This window comes from Anolis carolinensis, chromosome 4 (assembly GCF_035594765.1).
Source record: "Anolis carolinensis isolate JA03-04 chromosome 4, rAnoCar3.1.pri, whole genome shotgun sequence".
NCBI lineage: Eukaryota > Metazoa > Chordata > Lepidosauria > Squamata > Dactyloidae > Anolis > Anolis carolinensis.
The window spans coordinates 176,841,815-176,856,239 of record NC_085844.1 but is presented as its reverse complement, the minus strand read 5'-3'; the positions used below and the strand labels follow the sequence as shown (position 1 = coordinate 176,856,239).

The window sequence follows — 14,425 nt, the reverse complement described above, 5'->3', positions numbered from 1 at the left end:
TTCATGTAATATTCCTTTAAGGGGCACCAGGGTCGTTCCAAAAGGGTCTGTAGGTAACAAAAATATTCCTTTGCCCATTCACTCTGAATACAAAACACAGAAGACAATAACAAAAAATAATAATTAGAAAGTTTGTGCAGCAAATAGTAGAGCAAAAGGCTCTTAGTTTGATCTAGCAAATACATTCAAATGGAAATGTCTTGTAGAAATTAAGACAATGATATGGTGCTTTTGCTTTGTTGTTGTAGATAGCGTACTAATTGAGATGTTTCTTTTCTTTTGCTCTTGACAGAAATTCCCAGTTTCAAAAAGAGTACAGCTTCGATGAAATCTTACAGTCCCGCAAGGTTTATGATTTCTTGACCATCCTACAATGCTGGTAAGAATAGCACATTTGAAATTATCCTCCCTTTTCTTACTCATTTACACACTCATGTTTTTTTTTCCAATCTGTTAACTTGATATATTTTTTAAAAAACCCTTTTCCTTACTGTTTGTAGTAATTGTACCTGCTTCAACATGTCAGTTGAGTTTTCATAATGAAGCGTAGATGTTAAATAGGGTAGGTTTGGGGTAGCATAATGATTTTTTGTATTGGTGGTGTTCTTTTCACCTGGTGCCAAGAATTGAACCTGTGACCTTTTGTATGCAAAGCTTGTGTTTCACATCTGATCTAGAAATTCAACCAGTTTGTCTGAACTTAAAGACAGTTTTTAGGAATTTTGGAAACTAACTGTAATTAGGTGGCTGTTTTGCATTGTTCACAACTACAGTGTAATATTTCTCTTACTCTGAAAAAAAATCTCACTGTCCTTTTGCAAGGATTTGATGTTGATGAATTTAGATACAAGGAGGACTTGTAGCTGCTTCTTGTCACTACAAGCAGCCTTTTTTGATTTAGGAGTTTTTGCTTCATATAAACGTCATGGCTGTAGATGTTTGCCTCTCCCAGGAAAAACACACACTTTAAAGACCTTTTGTTATTTCTGAGAAGACAAAATATTTGCTTTTAATGAGTGACAGTTTTTTTTGTTTTTTACCCCAGTCTCTTTTTGTTTTTCTTTGAATAAAAGACAAACGTGATTAAAACGTAAATTTCTCTATTTTGCTTAGTCCAACATCTGACGGTGCAGCAGCGGCAGTGTTGGCTAGTGAAGAGTTTGTGAGGAAGAATGGCTTGGAGGCAAAGGCGGTTGAAATTGTGGCCCAGGAGATGATGACTGACCTTCCAAGCACCTTTAAAGAGAACAGTTGTATAAAAATGGTAGGGTTCATCTCTTAAATTATGTAATGGCAACTTCCACAACTTCTGGAACTGTCAGTTCATATTTTACAGAGTCTAAAAATTTCCTTAAAAGTTTGCTAACAGTATAAAAGATAAATACAAGCTCTGTGTGGAGGTACAAGCCAAACAAAATGGAGTAGTGAATTAATGTATCAAATAGCAGGATTATTATTTTTAACTAAATTGTTTTTGTTTTGAGGTGCATTCAGTTTTTTGGTTCATTTTTTATTGTGTCAGAAGTGATTTGAGAACACACTGCACATCGCTTCTGGTGTAAGGGAATTGGCCGTCTGCAAAGACGCTGCCCAGCGGACTCTTGGATGTATCACCATCCTGCTGGGAGGCTTCCTTTATGTCCCTGCAAGCTAGAGCTGACAGACAGGAGCTCACCCGTCTCATGGATTCGAACATCAACCTTCAGCTCAGCAGTTTAGCCAGCACAAGGATTTAACCCATTGTGCCACTGCAGCTTCTAGTTTTTTGATATAAGCTGAATGCAGAATGTGCATGGAGACATGGGAAATGTGTTCAAGCCAATGCGTACAGCTCATTATTGCATACAGCTCTTAGTGTATATTCTGTTAGCAGAATACAAAGCTGGCTGGATAAATTCCTGTTTTGTAGCATCACTTGAAGATTATGTTTCTTGACATGGATACTTGAAGTCCTTGTTTTCTGAAGAGAATGTATTGTTGCTAACACTTAGTTCTTCTAATCTGCTTAGTCCTTAATAACTGTTGCATGTATAAGAATACAAGTAAAATAAATTTATTACCTGCCTTTCCTTGCATCTTGAGGCAGGGTGCAACAGGGTTAAAACACAGAGAGAGAAACAATACCTATTAAAATATGTATAACAACATACATACAATACCATATCAATAAAATGCAGGTTAAAATTCACAAGTTAAAATGTAATTTACATTGTAAAAGTAACTATTATTTGTTATGCTGAGCTAACTGTTTGATTAGAGTCAAGAGAACAGGAAATAGTTTTCTATTCTAATAGCTTTTGCTTATATCTTATTAATAGATTGGGTATGATATGACTAAGGAGGCTACAAAAAGATGTTTTTCCAATGCTGGACTGAAACCTGAAGATGTGGATGTGATAGAACTACATGACTGTTTCTCTGCTAATGAATTAATTACTTACGAAGCTCTGGGACTTTGCCCTGAAGGTATTCTTTAAACATTAGAAACATCAAACATCTTGGATAAAAGTCAACACAAAATTAAATATGTTTAAGCCCCAATAAACTCCTCAAAGATGACTTCTGAGTCATTCTGCCCCTGCTTCCCCACAAAATAAAAGCAGTATAATACCAATGCTAGAATTCCATAAGCACCATCCTACCAAGTTGCTCTTCTAGAACACTGCAAGAACATCTAGATTTAATTAAGGCACTGTACGGACTTCCGGCTCAGTTCTGGGATAATTGCCCAAATGTGGGGATTTTTAAAAAAAACAAAAGAGCATAATCTCTGTGAAAAAAAGTATAAGATTACAATAAAGAAAGCAAGAGGGAATTTGAAAAGCAAATTTTAAAAGGAAGATGCAGCACATCTTTAAATGCATTTCAACAGGAAGCTGGCTGGGTTAAATGAATTGTTTCCATTAACTTTTCATTTGAGACCTATATCTGAATCAATTATTAACAGGGATGAAATATGAGGAACTCGTTCACTTATGACAGAAATGAGCAGATTTGCAATTACAACTTAGAACTCTCTGGGACAAAATAGGAATTGCCAAAGTACTCTTAAAGAACTTGAAAAAGAAATTGTTGAATAGGCAAGTTTGTCATTAAAACTAGTCTCCTCATGAAAGGACTGGAGTCCATCAAATGTAATTTCTTTTAAAGAGATCCATAGGAAACCAAGAAATGTTCAGATTTTTTAGTCAAAGTTTTATCATTGATATTTTCCAAGCAAGTTAAACATATATAATACTGTTTGAGAGAGGGCTATTGGAAGAGAAAATTCCTATGGTGTTGAAGACAAATCATCATGATTTCTGGAAGTCTATTCTAATCAGGCCTTTGGAATCCGTTTGACAATTTCAATAAGTGATGTTTTTCTGTCTTTATGGTTTTCCCTCTCTCCCCCCTGAGAAGGAGGAAGGAGAACACATTGGTGGATAATGTATGATAGTGAGTCTCTCAATAAAGTGGAGGCCAAGAAAGCATAAAAAAAACCAAGTGTACAAATAAGGACAGTTTGGTAAAACTCATATGTCGTAACACAGAATTTCAACAAGTTTCTTGCGTCTCCCTTCTTTGTAAAACTGTCAATCATGAGGTAAGTGAACAGGTTATTTCAATGGTCCCCAAAAATAGGGTCCGAGAGAAGGAATAAAATACATAGCTTCAGCAATGAGGAGAAGCAAGTAATAGGTTTTTTCTAAGGGCCAAGAGACTTGGAGGTGGATCAGTCCCTCCAATGAAATAAAGCAGATGAGGTTTCAGAAAAGAGAAAGCATATAATAGGCAATACAGTAAGGTGCTAGAATAAATGGTTTTTAAAAAGATCAACCAGTTTGTGCACTAAATAGAACATCAGGGGAATGAGAAGTTCAAAGCCAGTGAAATGACTGGAATCAGCCTGTTGCCCTCTGTGAAAGTACAACTCTTATGATTCTAGGTGTGTAGGTGACATTCATTCAGAGATTTGCCATGTGAAAAAAGGAGAATTATTCATAGGTTTGCAATATGAAGGAAAGGAGAAAATGAGATAAAAAGAACATTGTTTGAAGTATTCGTTACAACTGAGATTAGTTCCAGAGCTGGGGGACCACCACGGAGAAGGCCCTCTCCCTTGTCCTGTGGTTGGTGGAGTCGAGGGAGAGGGCCTTCTCCATGGTGACCCCCCAGGAAATCAGGCAAGCCCCTACCCTACCCTCCTAATTTTGAGGAAAAGCATAAAAACCTGGCTTTTCCAGCAGGCCGTTGGTGAATGATCCTCCCCCTCATGACAGGTCTCGTCCTTGTGATCAATACCATATCTGTTGCACTTTATTCTCCTTCTGCTGGAAATAGCTCCCATGTTTACCTCATCCCAAGCCCTTTACCAATTGTAGCACTGTGGTTACCTACTTCACTCTCTAGTTTACAATTCACTTTTTCAGCCCAATTCGTTTTTATGAGCTTGCTCAGGTTTTTAAATTATTTGTGTTACTTTTGTTGTGATTGTTATTTTATTATGTTCTACATGGATCTGTATTTTATTTAGATGTGTTTTATTTACAAATGATTGTAATCACCTGGGCTTGGCCCCATGTAAGCTGCCCCGAGTCTCTTTGGGGAGATGGAGGCGGAGTATAAAAATAAAATTATTATTGTTATTATTATTATTAAGGTACAGTTAGGATTCAGAAAGTACCTTTAGGGGAGAATCAGAAAGCAGTTTATGCTAGTTTTATATGCCAGCATAGTATTACAAGTAGAATATTGGATTGGAACCAGGAAGATATTTGTGCTTGTATTGCCAAATGGAAATAATAGAATAATAAGAGTAGGAAGAGATTAGATGGCCTATGTGGTCTCTTCCCGTTCTTTTATTCTAAGATTTCCACTTGGAAATACAAGCACAAATATCATCTATGGATTTATTAATTCCTGCTATTTTATGGTTGATCCCCCTTTTCTAGCCAATCATCATATTTTATGAAATTGTTATTATTCCTCTATATGCCACTAGAGGGTGTTTGATTTCACTTAAGGATATTGAGATTTGACGATCAAGGGAAAAAGTCAGCATGAACATGCACCTAGTTTTATTTACATAGTGTATCTTTTAAAATTTATCTCCTGTATCCCATAAGGAGCCCCCGGTGGCGCAGTGTGTTAAAGCGCTGAGCTGCTGAACTTGCAGACCGAAAGGTCGCAGGTTCGAATCCGGGGAGCGGAGTGAGCACCTGCTGTTAGCTCCAGCTTCTGCCAACCTGGCAGTTCGAAAACATGCAAATGTGAGTAGATCAATATGTACCGCTCTGGCGGAAAGTTAACGGTGCCCCATGCAGTCATGCCAGCCACATGACCTTGGAGGTGCCTACGGACAACGCCGGCCCTTCGGCTTAGAAATGGAGATGAGCACCAACCCCCAGAGTCGGGCACGACTGGACTTAACGTCAGGGGAAACCTTTACCTTTACCTTTACTATTTCATATGCTTGTAGATTTTGGATGCTTGTTAACATGGTTTTAATAATTTTTATTCTGAAAAAAGAGCCACCTTAAAATCTTTCATTTTGTAATTTTCCATTGACCACTCATTGATTCCTTTTTCAATTGTTACTTTGGGAATGTAGTCAGCTTGGTCATTTCACATAGGTCCCTCAAACAAAATATTGTTTTTTGCTTTCCCTTCAGAGAAGCTGCTTATTGGAAAATGAGCCCTCTAGAATAAGTCAATTTGGATTGAGGAGTACTTAAGCCTGCACTTCTACCTGTTTAGGTAAAGGTTTCCCCTGATGTTAAGTCCAGTCATGTCTGACTCTGGGGGTTGGTGCTCATCTCCATTTCTAAGCCGAAGAGCTGGCATTGTCCGTAGACACCTCCAAGGTCATGTGGCCGGCATGACTGCATGGAGTGCTGTTACCTTACCGCCGGAGCAGTACCTATTGATCTACTCACATTTGCATATTTTCGAACTGCTAGGTTGGCAGGAGCTGGGGCTAACAGCGGGCGCTCAAGTCACTCCCGGGATTTGAACCTGGGACCTTTCGGTCTGCAAGTTCAGCAGCTCAGCGCTTTAACACACTTCGCCACTGGGGCTCCTTTTACTGCTTCTTTATTCCTTATACAATTTGGGATAGGTTGGAAAAAGTCCTTGAAGACGTCCTCGCCCTCCCCTAAAGCTGTTTCTCCTTAATGAAGCTGTAATCAAGCAAACTTAAATCCTCAAGCAAACTTACTTGGAAGTATCTTCTCTCAACTGGAAGAGATTAAGTTTTACTTCCAAGAAAAATGTGTTGATGACAGAATCAACTGATTTGATATATTGCCAGTCCATCATAATTCAGTTCAGAATTTCCCATTATAGTACAGTACTTAATTTTTAAAAATCTGCTCTTCCCAGGATTTTTCTCAATACATAAGGAAAAAAGGGCAGAAAGTATAAGTTCAAATATGGTCATATGTGTACAGTAAGTCTCATGTGCTCAGTAAGCTTTTCCTGCATGGCATGGGGTTGGACTAGATGGCCCATATGGTCTCATCCAACTCTATTATTCTATGATTATTCTATGATTCTATAAGTCAAGGGATAGTAAAAGCATTCCTTTCAACTAAATAGTGTCGGTTGCAGTGCCTATTGGATTTGTTCATAATGATTTACCAGAAGTTGAGAGGATCTTATATGCATTTAGTATCATTAATAATTAGTAATCATCCCCCCTTTCTTTCTTTTAAGGAAGAGCTGGTGAACTGATTGACAGAGGAGACAATACCTATGGTGGGAAATGGGTGATAAATCCAAGTGGTGGTTTGATTTCTAAGGGACATCCACTGGGTGCCACAGGTAAGTTCATTGGCTCTTTTTCTTAAGAATCTAGCACCTGCAGGTGGTAAATGGATGCTGTGTGGTTCTTGTGATTATTATTTATTATCATATATTTATATAGGTCACGACTGGATTTAACGTCAGGGGAAAACCTTTACCTTTACCTTATTTATATAGTGCTGTCTGTTGGTAATGGCAACCTCCCAAGCCTTTTACTATTTATTTGTGAATATCTATATATATACACATATACATACAGTAGAGTCTCACTTATCCAAGCCTCGCTTATCCAAGCTTCTGGATTATCCAAGCCATTTTTGTAGTCAATGTTTTCAATATATTGTGATATTTTGGTGCTAAATTCGTAAATACAGTAATTACAACATAACATTACTGCGTATTGAACTACTTTTTCTGTCAAATTTGTTGTATAATATGATGTTTTGGTGCTTAATTTGTAAAATCATAACCTAATTTGATGTTTAATAGGCTTTTCCTTAATCCCTCCTTATTATCCAAGATATTTGCTTATCCAAGCTTCTGCTGGCCCATTTAGCTTGGATAAGTGAGACTCTACTGTATATATATGCTAACCTATATTCTATGTACAGTAGAGTCTCACTTATCCAACACTCGCTTATCCAACATTCTGGATTATCCAACGCATTTTTGTAGTCAATGTTTTCAATATATTGTGATATTTTGGTGCTAAATTCATAAATACAGTAATTACTACATAGCATTACTGCGTATTGAACTACTTTTTCTGCCAAATTTGTTGTCTAACATGATGTTTTGGTGCTTCATTTGTAAAATCATAACTTAATTTGATGTTTAATAAGCTTTTCCTCCTTATTATCCAACATATTCACTTATCCAACATTCTGCCGGCCCGTTTATGTTGGATAAGTGAGACCCCACTGTATATGTTGATTTGCCAGTTTGACTGTACCTCTTTGGTGTGGGAGGGGTTATAGACGTGTGATTATACTGAGCATGTTCAGATTCAGGTCTCCATTTTGTATTCAGTGTCTGCTTTACACCTCAGTGGAGGTGGATGCATGTTTGCATCAGACCTCAGTGGAAGTGGGTGCATTTTGCTGTTTGGACTTCAGTAGAGAAGTGTAACTTATGGACTTCAGTGAGTACAATTATACCTAAGACTATGAACTATTGATGAAGAATGATACGCTCTCTACTCAATACATAGAGAACTACATCCTACCTATAACTGAACCTTAATAAGAAATGTACCTGTATGGTGAATTAATGCAAGATGTTTGTGAGTAAACAAGATATGTTAATTTTCAAGGAAGACTGTTTTTTAAATCTCTGAATGTATATTTTAAACTAAGAGGTTTCAAGGGAGTGTATATCTTGTGGGCAATTACAATTACAACTGCAGCTACAATTTTGACTTCAAAGAACAACTATTCTCTGCTAACCAAATATATTTTTGTAGTGACATGTCTTTGTATTTGGCAGTTCAAAGACATAGTCCTTCAGTTTAGTAGGACACAGCTGAGTTACCTGTGTGCCATTACATGAATGCTTATGAATGTCGCTTATTCAAAGGCTTGACTTCTAACAAGGTCATGCTTTTCTTTACTAGTGGTTTTCAAAAGGTGGTCATAGAATCATAGAATCATAGAATAGTAGAGTTGGAAGAGACCTCATGGGCCATCCAGTTCAACCCCCTGCCAAGAAGCAGGAAATCGCATTCAAAGCACCCCCGACAGATGGCCATCCAGCCTCTGCTTAAAAGCCTCCAAGGAAGGAGCCTCCACCACAGTCCGGGGCAAAGAGTTCCACTGTCGAACAGTTCTCACAGTGAGGAAGTTCTTCCTGATGTTCAGGTGGAATCTCCTTTCCTGTAGTTTGAAGCCATTGTTCGGGGTCCTAGTCTGCAGGGCAGCAGAAAACAAGCTTGCTCCCTCCTCCCTGTGACTTCCCTTCACGTATTTGTACATGGCTATCATGTCTCCTCTCAGCCTTCTCTTCTGCAGGCTAAACATGCCCAGTTCTTTAAGCCTCTCCTCATAGGGCTTGTTCTCCAGACCCTTAATCATTTTAGTCGCCCTCCTCTGGACGCTTTCCAGCTTGTCAACATCTCCCTTCAACTGCGGTGCCCAGAATTGGACGCAGTATTCCAGGTGTGGTCTGACCAAGGCAGAATAGAGGGGGAGCAGGACTTCCCTGGATCTAGACGCTATACCCCTATTGCAGGCCAGAATCCTGTTGGCTTTTTTAGCTGCCGCATCACATTGTTGGCTCATGTTTAACTTGTTGTCCACGAGGACTCCAAGGTCTTTTTCGCACACACTGCTGTCAAGCCAGGCGTCCCCCATTCTGTATCTTTGATTTCCATTTTTTCTGCCAAAATGAAGTATCTTGCATTTGTCCCTGTTGAACTTCATTTTGTTAGTTTCGGCCCATCTCTCTAGTCTGTCAAGATCGTTTTGAATTCTGCTTCTGTCTTCTGGGGTGTTGGCTATCCCTCCCAGTTTGGTGTCATCTGCAAACTTGATGATCGTGCCTTCTAACCCTTCGTCTAAGTCGTTAATAAAGATGTTGAACAGAACTGGGCCCAGGACGGAGCCCTGCGGCACTCCACTTGTCACTTCTTTCCATGATGAAGACGACGCATTGGTGAGCACCCTTTGGGTTCATTCGCTTAGCCAATTACAGATCCACCTAACCGTAGTTTTGTCTAGCCCACATTTACTAGTTTGTTTGCCAGAAGGTCGTGGGGGACTTTGTCGAAGGTCTTACTGAAATCCAGGTAGGCTACATCCACAGCATTCCCTGTATCGACCCAAAAAAAAAGCTACTCCCCCTCCTCTCCCCTTTGTTCTATTTCTGTGAAAGAGGTTATAGCCCTCAATGGTTAAATTCCAGTGATGAGAGTCATCCCACCAGGTTTCAGTGATGCCTATGACATCGTATGTGTGGTGCTGTGCTAAGAGTTGGAGTTCGTCTTGCTTATTTCCCATGCTCTGAGCATTAGTGTAAAGACATGTAAGCCCCTGTGACCTCCCCTCGAGCTGTTTATTTGGGATTATTGTGCTCTCTGTACTTGGTCCTTGCTGTGTTTGTGCAGCCCTCCGTTTAGCCTTTTGGCGGTTCCCTGTGGTCGTGGGTAATATAGTGTTCGCCAGGCTGTTGTTCCCCTCCCCCAGTGGATCTAGTTTAAAGTGCGCCTGATGAGGTTTGTGAGTCTGTGTGCAAAAAGATGTTTTCCTGCTTGTGTGAGATGCACCCCATCACTTGCCAGTAGGCCATCCTTCTGGAAGAGTAGACCATGGTCAAGGAAGCCAAAATGCTCCTCTTGGCACCATTTTCTGAGCCAGTTATTGACCTGTACTATTTTTCCGGCCCTTGTAGAGCCGTGTCCTACAACGAGGAGGAGGGATGAAAAGATCACATGTAGATTATACAGTTTTAGCTTTGTTCCCAGAGCTCGAAAATCATTTGTGATCTTTTGAAAAGTATGCCTAGCGGTGTCATTGGTACCTACATGGATCAGCATAAGGTGGGGAGGGTGATGGGGCTTTAGGAGCCTGCTGAGCCTCTGAGTGATATGGTGTATTTTTGCCCCCGGGAGGCAGCATGTTTCTTGAGCCATCCCATCCGGTCTGGAAATGATGGCTTCTGTTCCTCTAAGGAGGGAGTCACCTACTACCAAGACCTGTTTCCTTTGAGGATTGACAGGGCCCCTTTTGGTCTCCACGTGTTCATGGAGATTCACATTTGCCAAATGGATATGGCATCATTTTTCCTGTTCAATAAAGTTATGATTGCCATTTATTTTCAAAGAGATATGTTGTCCAGAGACTGGGTGCAGTTATTTCCAATACTGTCAATATAGAAGGCTTTTTACATGACTGGTTTACTATGGTTAATTATCCTCTCCTTTCTGTGACAGTCCTTGGGGTATTTAAAAAAGAGCAATCCTCTTACCCCTAACTCTTCTCTTTGCCAGATTGAACATGCCCAACTCCCTCAACCTTTCATCATATGTTTTGTTCTCCAGACCTTTTGTCATCCTTGTTGCCTTTCTTTGAACCTGCTTCAATGTGTCTATAATTATGTATCTTTCTTAAAATGAGTTGCCCAAACATGAACCCAGTACTCCATATGATGACTAGCCTGTGCAGAATATCATGTGACTTCTTCGAATTTTGAAACTATGCTTCCATTCATACTGGCTAAAGTGCATTTACCTTCTTTGCTAAACAGGTCTCTACATTTATGAGGGCTTCCTCAAGCCTTAGCATTTTCTTCTAAAAGATTACTTTCTATTTAGAAACTTCAGAAATACAATATGGGTTTCTGTTTATATCAAAGGTATAAAAACATTTCATTTGGCATGCCTTTGGCACACTTGAAGAACCTTAGATTCAAATTTAAATATTTGAAAGGATATCATAAGGAAGAGGGAGTAGGCTTGTTTTCTGCTGCCCTGGAGACTATGACTTGGAGCAGTGGATTCAAATTACAGGAAATGAGATTCCACCTGAACATCAGGAAGAACTTCCTGATCATAAGACCTGTTCAGGAGTGGAACTCTCTGTCTCGGAGTGTGCAGGAGGCTGCTTTGGAAAACCAAAGTCCTAACAATTTTAACTGTAGCTTTTTGAAATTTTCAAGAAACTCCACAGGATTATCACTAAGATCCTATACACTTTTCACACTGCCAGTGAAGTTACACTGGATCCCGGTGGCATAAGGCCAGGGACACAGTGACACCAGCAGCATTGAGCTCACCTGTTGTGCGAAGTTGAGAAATAGTTGGCTACTCTAGGAGTTGGTGTTGTATAACTTGAGAAAATGCAGCTGCTTGTACAATTATTTTTATACTAATATAGTACCTCAACAATATTCCAGGCCATATTTCTAGCTTCCAGCCCCAAGCTAAAAATAATTTAATATTTTGCATTTCTACTTTCATTGAGTTGTAGTTGTTTCATGTATGATGCACTCTACTAGTTCCATATTTCACATTTTTAAGAGAAGTTACAAGATCCATGAGTTAAAATTCCACTGAACCCACTTCTTTCAAATCTTGAATCCGACATCTGAGTAAATCTAATAGCTACCTAGAACTGCTCTTTGTAATTGTCTCCAGCATAGAACAGTTTCCTATGTGAATTTTTGCTGTTCTGTCTTATAATCATGATTTTGAAATCTAATCTTTGGAGTGTCAAGGACTCTGCCTTCATGTAGAAAACTAGACTTTGGTCCTGCAGGTCTGTACAAATAAAAGTTTGATATGTGTTATGTTAATGTTTGGGTTGACTTTAGCCTTCATTCCAGAAGGAGATGTGAGCGCTTATGGTTCAGAATGATTAATTCTTCTCTATTCGAGAATATCTTCTCATAGGTTTTTGGGTTTTAGTCTCTTTAAATGTAGTGATAAAGCAGAGTTGATGCATGAATCCCTGTGGTGTGTGTCACTTGCCATATAGGGACTTTAGGAATATAAGCATTCATCTCTGCTGTGACCCTTGAAGCACACTTGTCTGCTGGCTCTTTTTGTGGCATAAGGCTGCGAGGCATTAGGAAATGATATAAAAGAAGTCTGATAGTCTATTTCTCCTGGGAAAAAAGGTTATCTAAATTTAACATTGTGGGGCAATGCAGAATGCATGATTTGTTGATTTGTGTGAAAGATGCATCTTTGGGGGTGGTGGTGTCTGAGTAGATGGCGATAGTGCATGAAATGTAATTTCCTGCCCATGTTTGAACTGGATCCTGTCTGAGGAATTTTCCACTATTTTTCCCCCACTATGACTCCTGCCAATAAGTGGCCTCCAGTCAGTTTCCATCAATAGAGTGTAGCTGTAACACTATGTAACAAAAATTGAAAACAAATACGTTCTTGGTTTGAAAGTATTTAATTAATTGTGTGGTACTTACTTTTAAAGTAGTTGTTATACTCCAGAAACTTTGTTTTTATGGCTGCCACAAACTATGTTGAATTGGTTGAGACTCTATGAGATGTTCATTGAAAAACTAGAGCAAAATGTGCTGCTGGCTGTCCTGCAAACACAAAGTTTTTTCAGTTTATAAACTTTTCCCATAGGTATAAAACTGTGATTCTGTTTTAGCTACTGTGGCTCCATTTTAAAGACTACTGGGATTTGCAGTTCAGGGAAGTGCTTTTAAGAACTTCAGTGGTTTCCCAGATTGCAAGCCCCAGAATTTCATGAGATGCATTTTGCAGTTAAAGTGTGAAATGATCCCTGGTCTGTTGATATCATTCTGGGAGCTAGAGAGTGACAAGGGGTGCATGTATATTGTAGAAATAATGTAGTTTGACATCACTTTAATTGCAATGGCTCAATGATACGGAATCATGGGAGTTATAATTTAGTGAGGCACCAGGACTTTTTGGCAGAGAAGGTGAAAGACTTTATAAAACTACAACTCCCATGATCCCCTACCTTTGAGCCATGGGAGTTAAAGTTGTATTGAATTGTAGACATAGCCCATGAAAGAGAAATTAGAATGCCTAGAGGTGTTTTCCTTTGTGAAGATATTTGCAGTTATTATGGTACAAAGTCGTTCTTATTGTGGCAGAATTTACATCCTTTAAAAGATCGGGGTCCTGTGATGTCATCAGCGAATGCTAGTCTTATTTACGAAGCAATCTGTAAAGCCAGATCTGGTTTAGCTGTGTCACAGCCTACACTCCAGGGTGATTCCTTTTAAAACGTTCCTTCAGTGCCCCATTTAAGCTTAAGAGCAGTGTTTCAACCTCAGAATTAGACTAATTAGACTTCAGGTTTAATTCTGGTTTCACTTCAATACTCTTAATGAGTTAGCACAAGGAGACAGTCAAATTAGTCCTAAGTTACTTTATGCATCCTGGAGGCAGATCTGATTCCTATTTCATTTTTTAAAAAATCATTGGTTTTAATAACATATACCCTTAAATGGCAAAACATACAACCTTTAAATGGAGATTTTAAAAATCTTGTCAGAAGCAACTTGAGAACATACTGCAAGTCACTTCTGGTGTGAGAGAATTGGCCATCTACAGAGCGATAATGTAAATGGGGATTAGCAACTACAATGACTAGGTCTTCCAGCATTAACTATGGAGCAATAACTGGGAAATGTTTTCACCTTTGCTTTGCTATATGGAATGCTGGCTGTTTCAATGGTAGCATGCAGTGTTTTGCCATTTAAATCCATGTGTTTCAGTTTAACTAGTAAACAAACATCCAACAAAGGATTCCGCCAGGCAGGAAGCAGCCAGGCTTTGAAGCGGCAATGCTAATCAAGGTGGCCAGTTGCAACATTCACACTTCCCTTAAGCAGACAAGAGTTGTTTCTCCCACCCTGGACATTCCACAGATATATAAACCCCACTGGCCTAATTTCCAACAGACCTCACAACCTCTGAGGACGCTTGCCATAGATCTAGGCAAAACATCAGGAGAGAATGCTTCTCGAACAAGGCCATACAGCCCAGAAAACTCAGCAATCCAAACATGTATTGATTCTCGGACGAATGTAGGATGAAATGGTGTTCAAAGGGTTAAGGGCTTTTGTTGGTATATGCTTGACATGGCCTCAAAAAGCCCTAATGAGATTCATGGGGTTTCCATAAGTTGATAGATGACTTGAAGGC

The 14,425-nt window shown here is 39.3% G+C and overlaps 1 protein-coding gene across 1 annotated transcript in view; it reads left to right on the top strand.

Annotated features, from left to right (window-relative positions):
• Positions 1 to 14,425, top strand: part of scp2 (sterol carrier protein 2) — a 39,684-nt gene that overhangs the window by 11,233 nt on the left and 14,026 nt on the right. The window contains exons 8-11 of the mRNA XM_003220291.3: positions 293 to 379; positions 1,114 to 1,264; positions 2,319 to 2,466; positions 6,697 to 6,804. Coding sequence (XP_003220339.2) covers positions 293 to 379; positions 1,114 to 1,264; positions 2,319 to 2,466; positions 6,697 to 6,804 — 494 coding nt within the window. The remainder of the gene's footprint in view (positions 1 to 292; positions 380 to 1,113; positions 1,265 to 2,318; positions 2,467 to 6,696; positions 6,805 to 14,425) is intronic.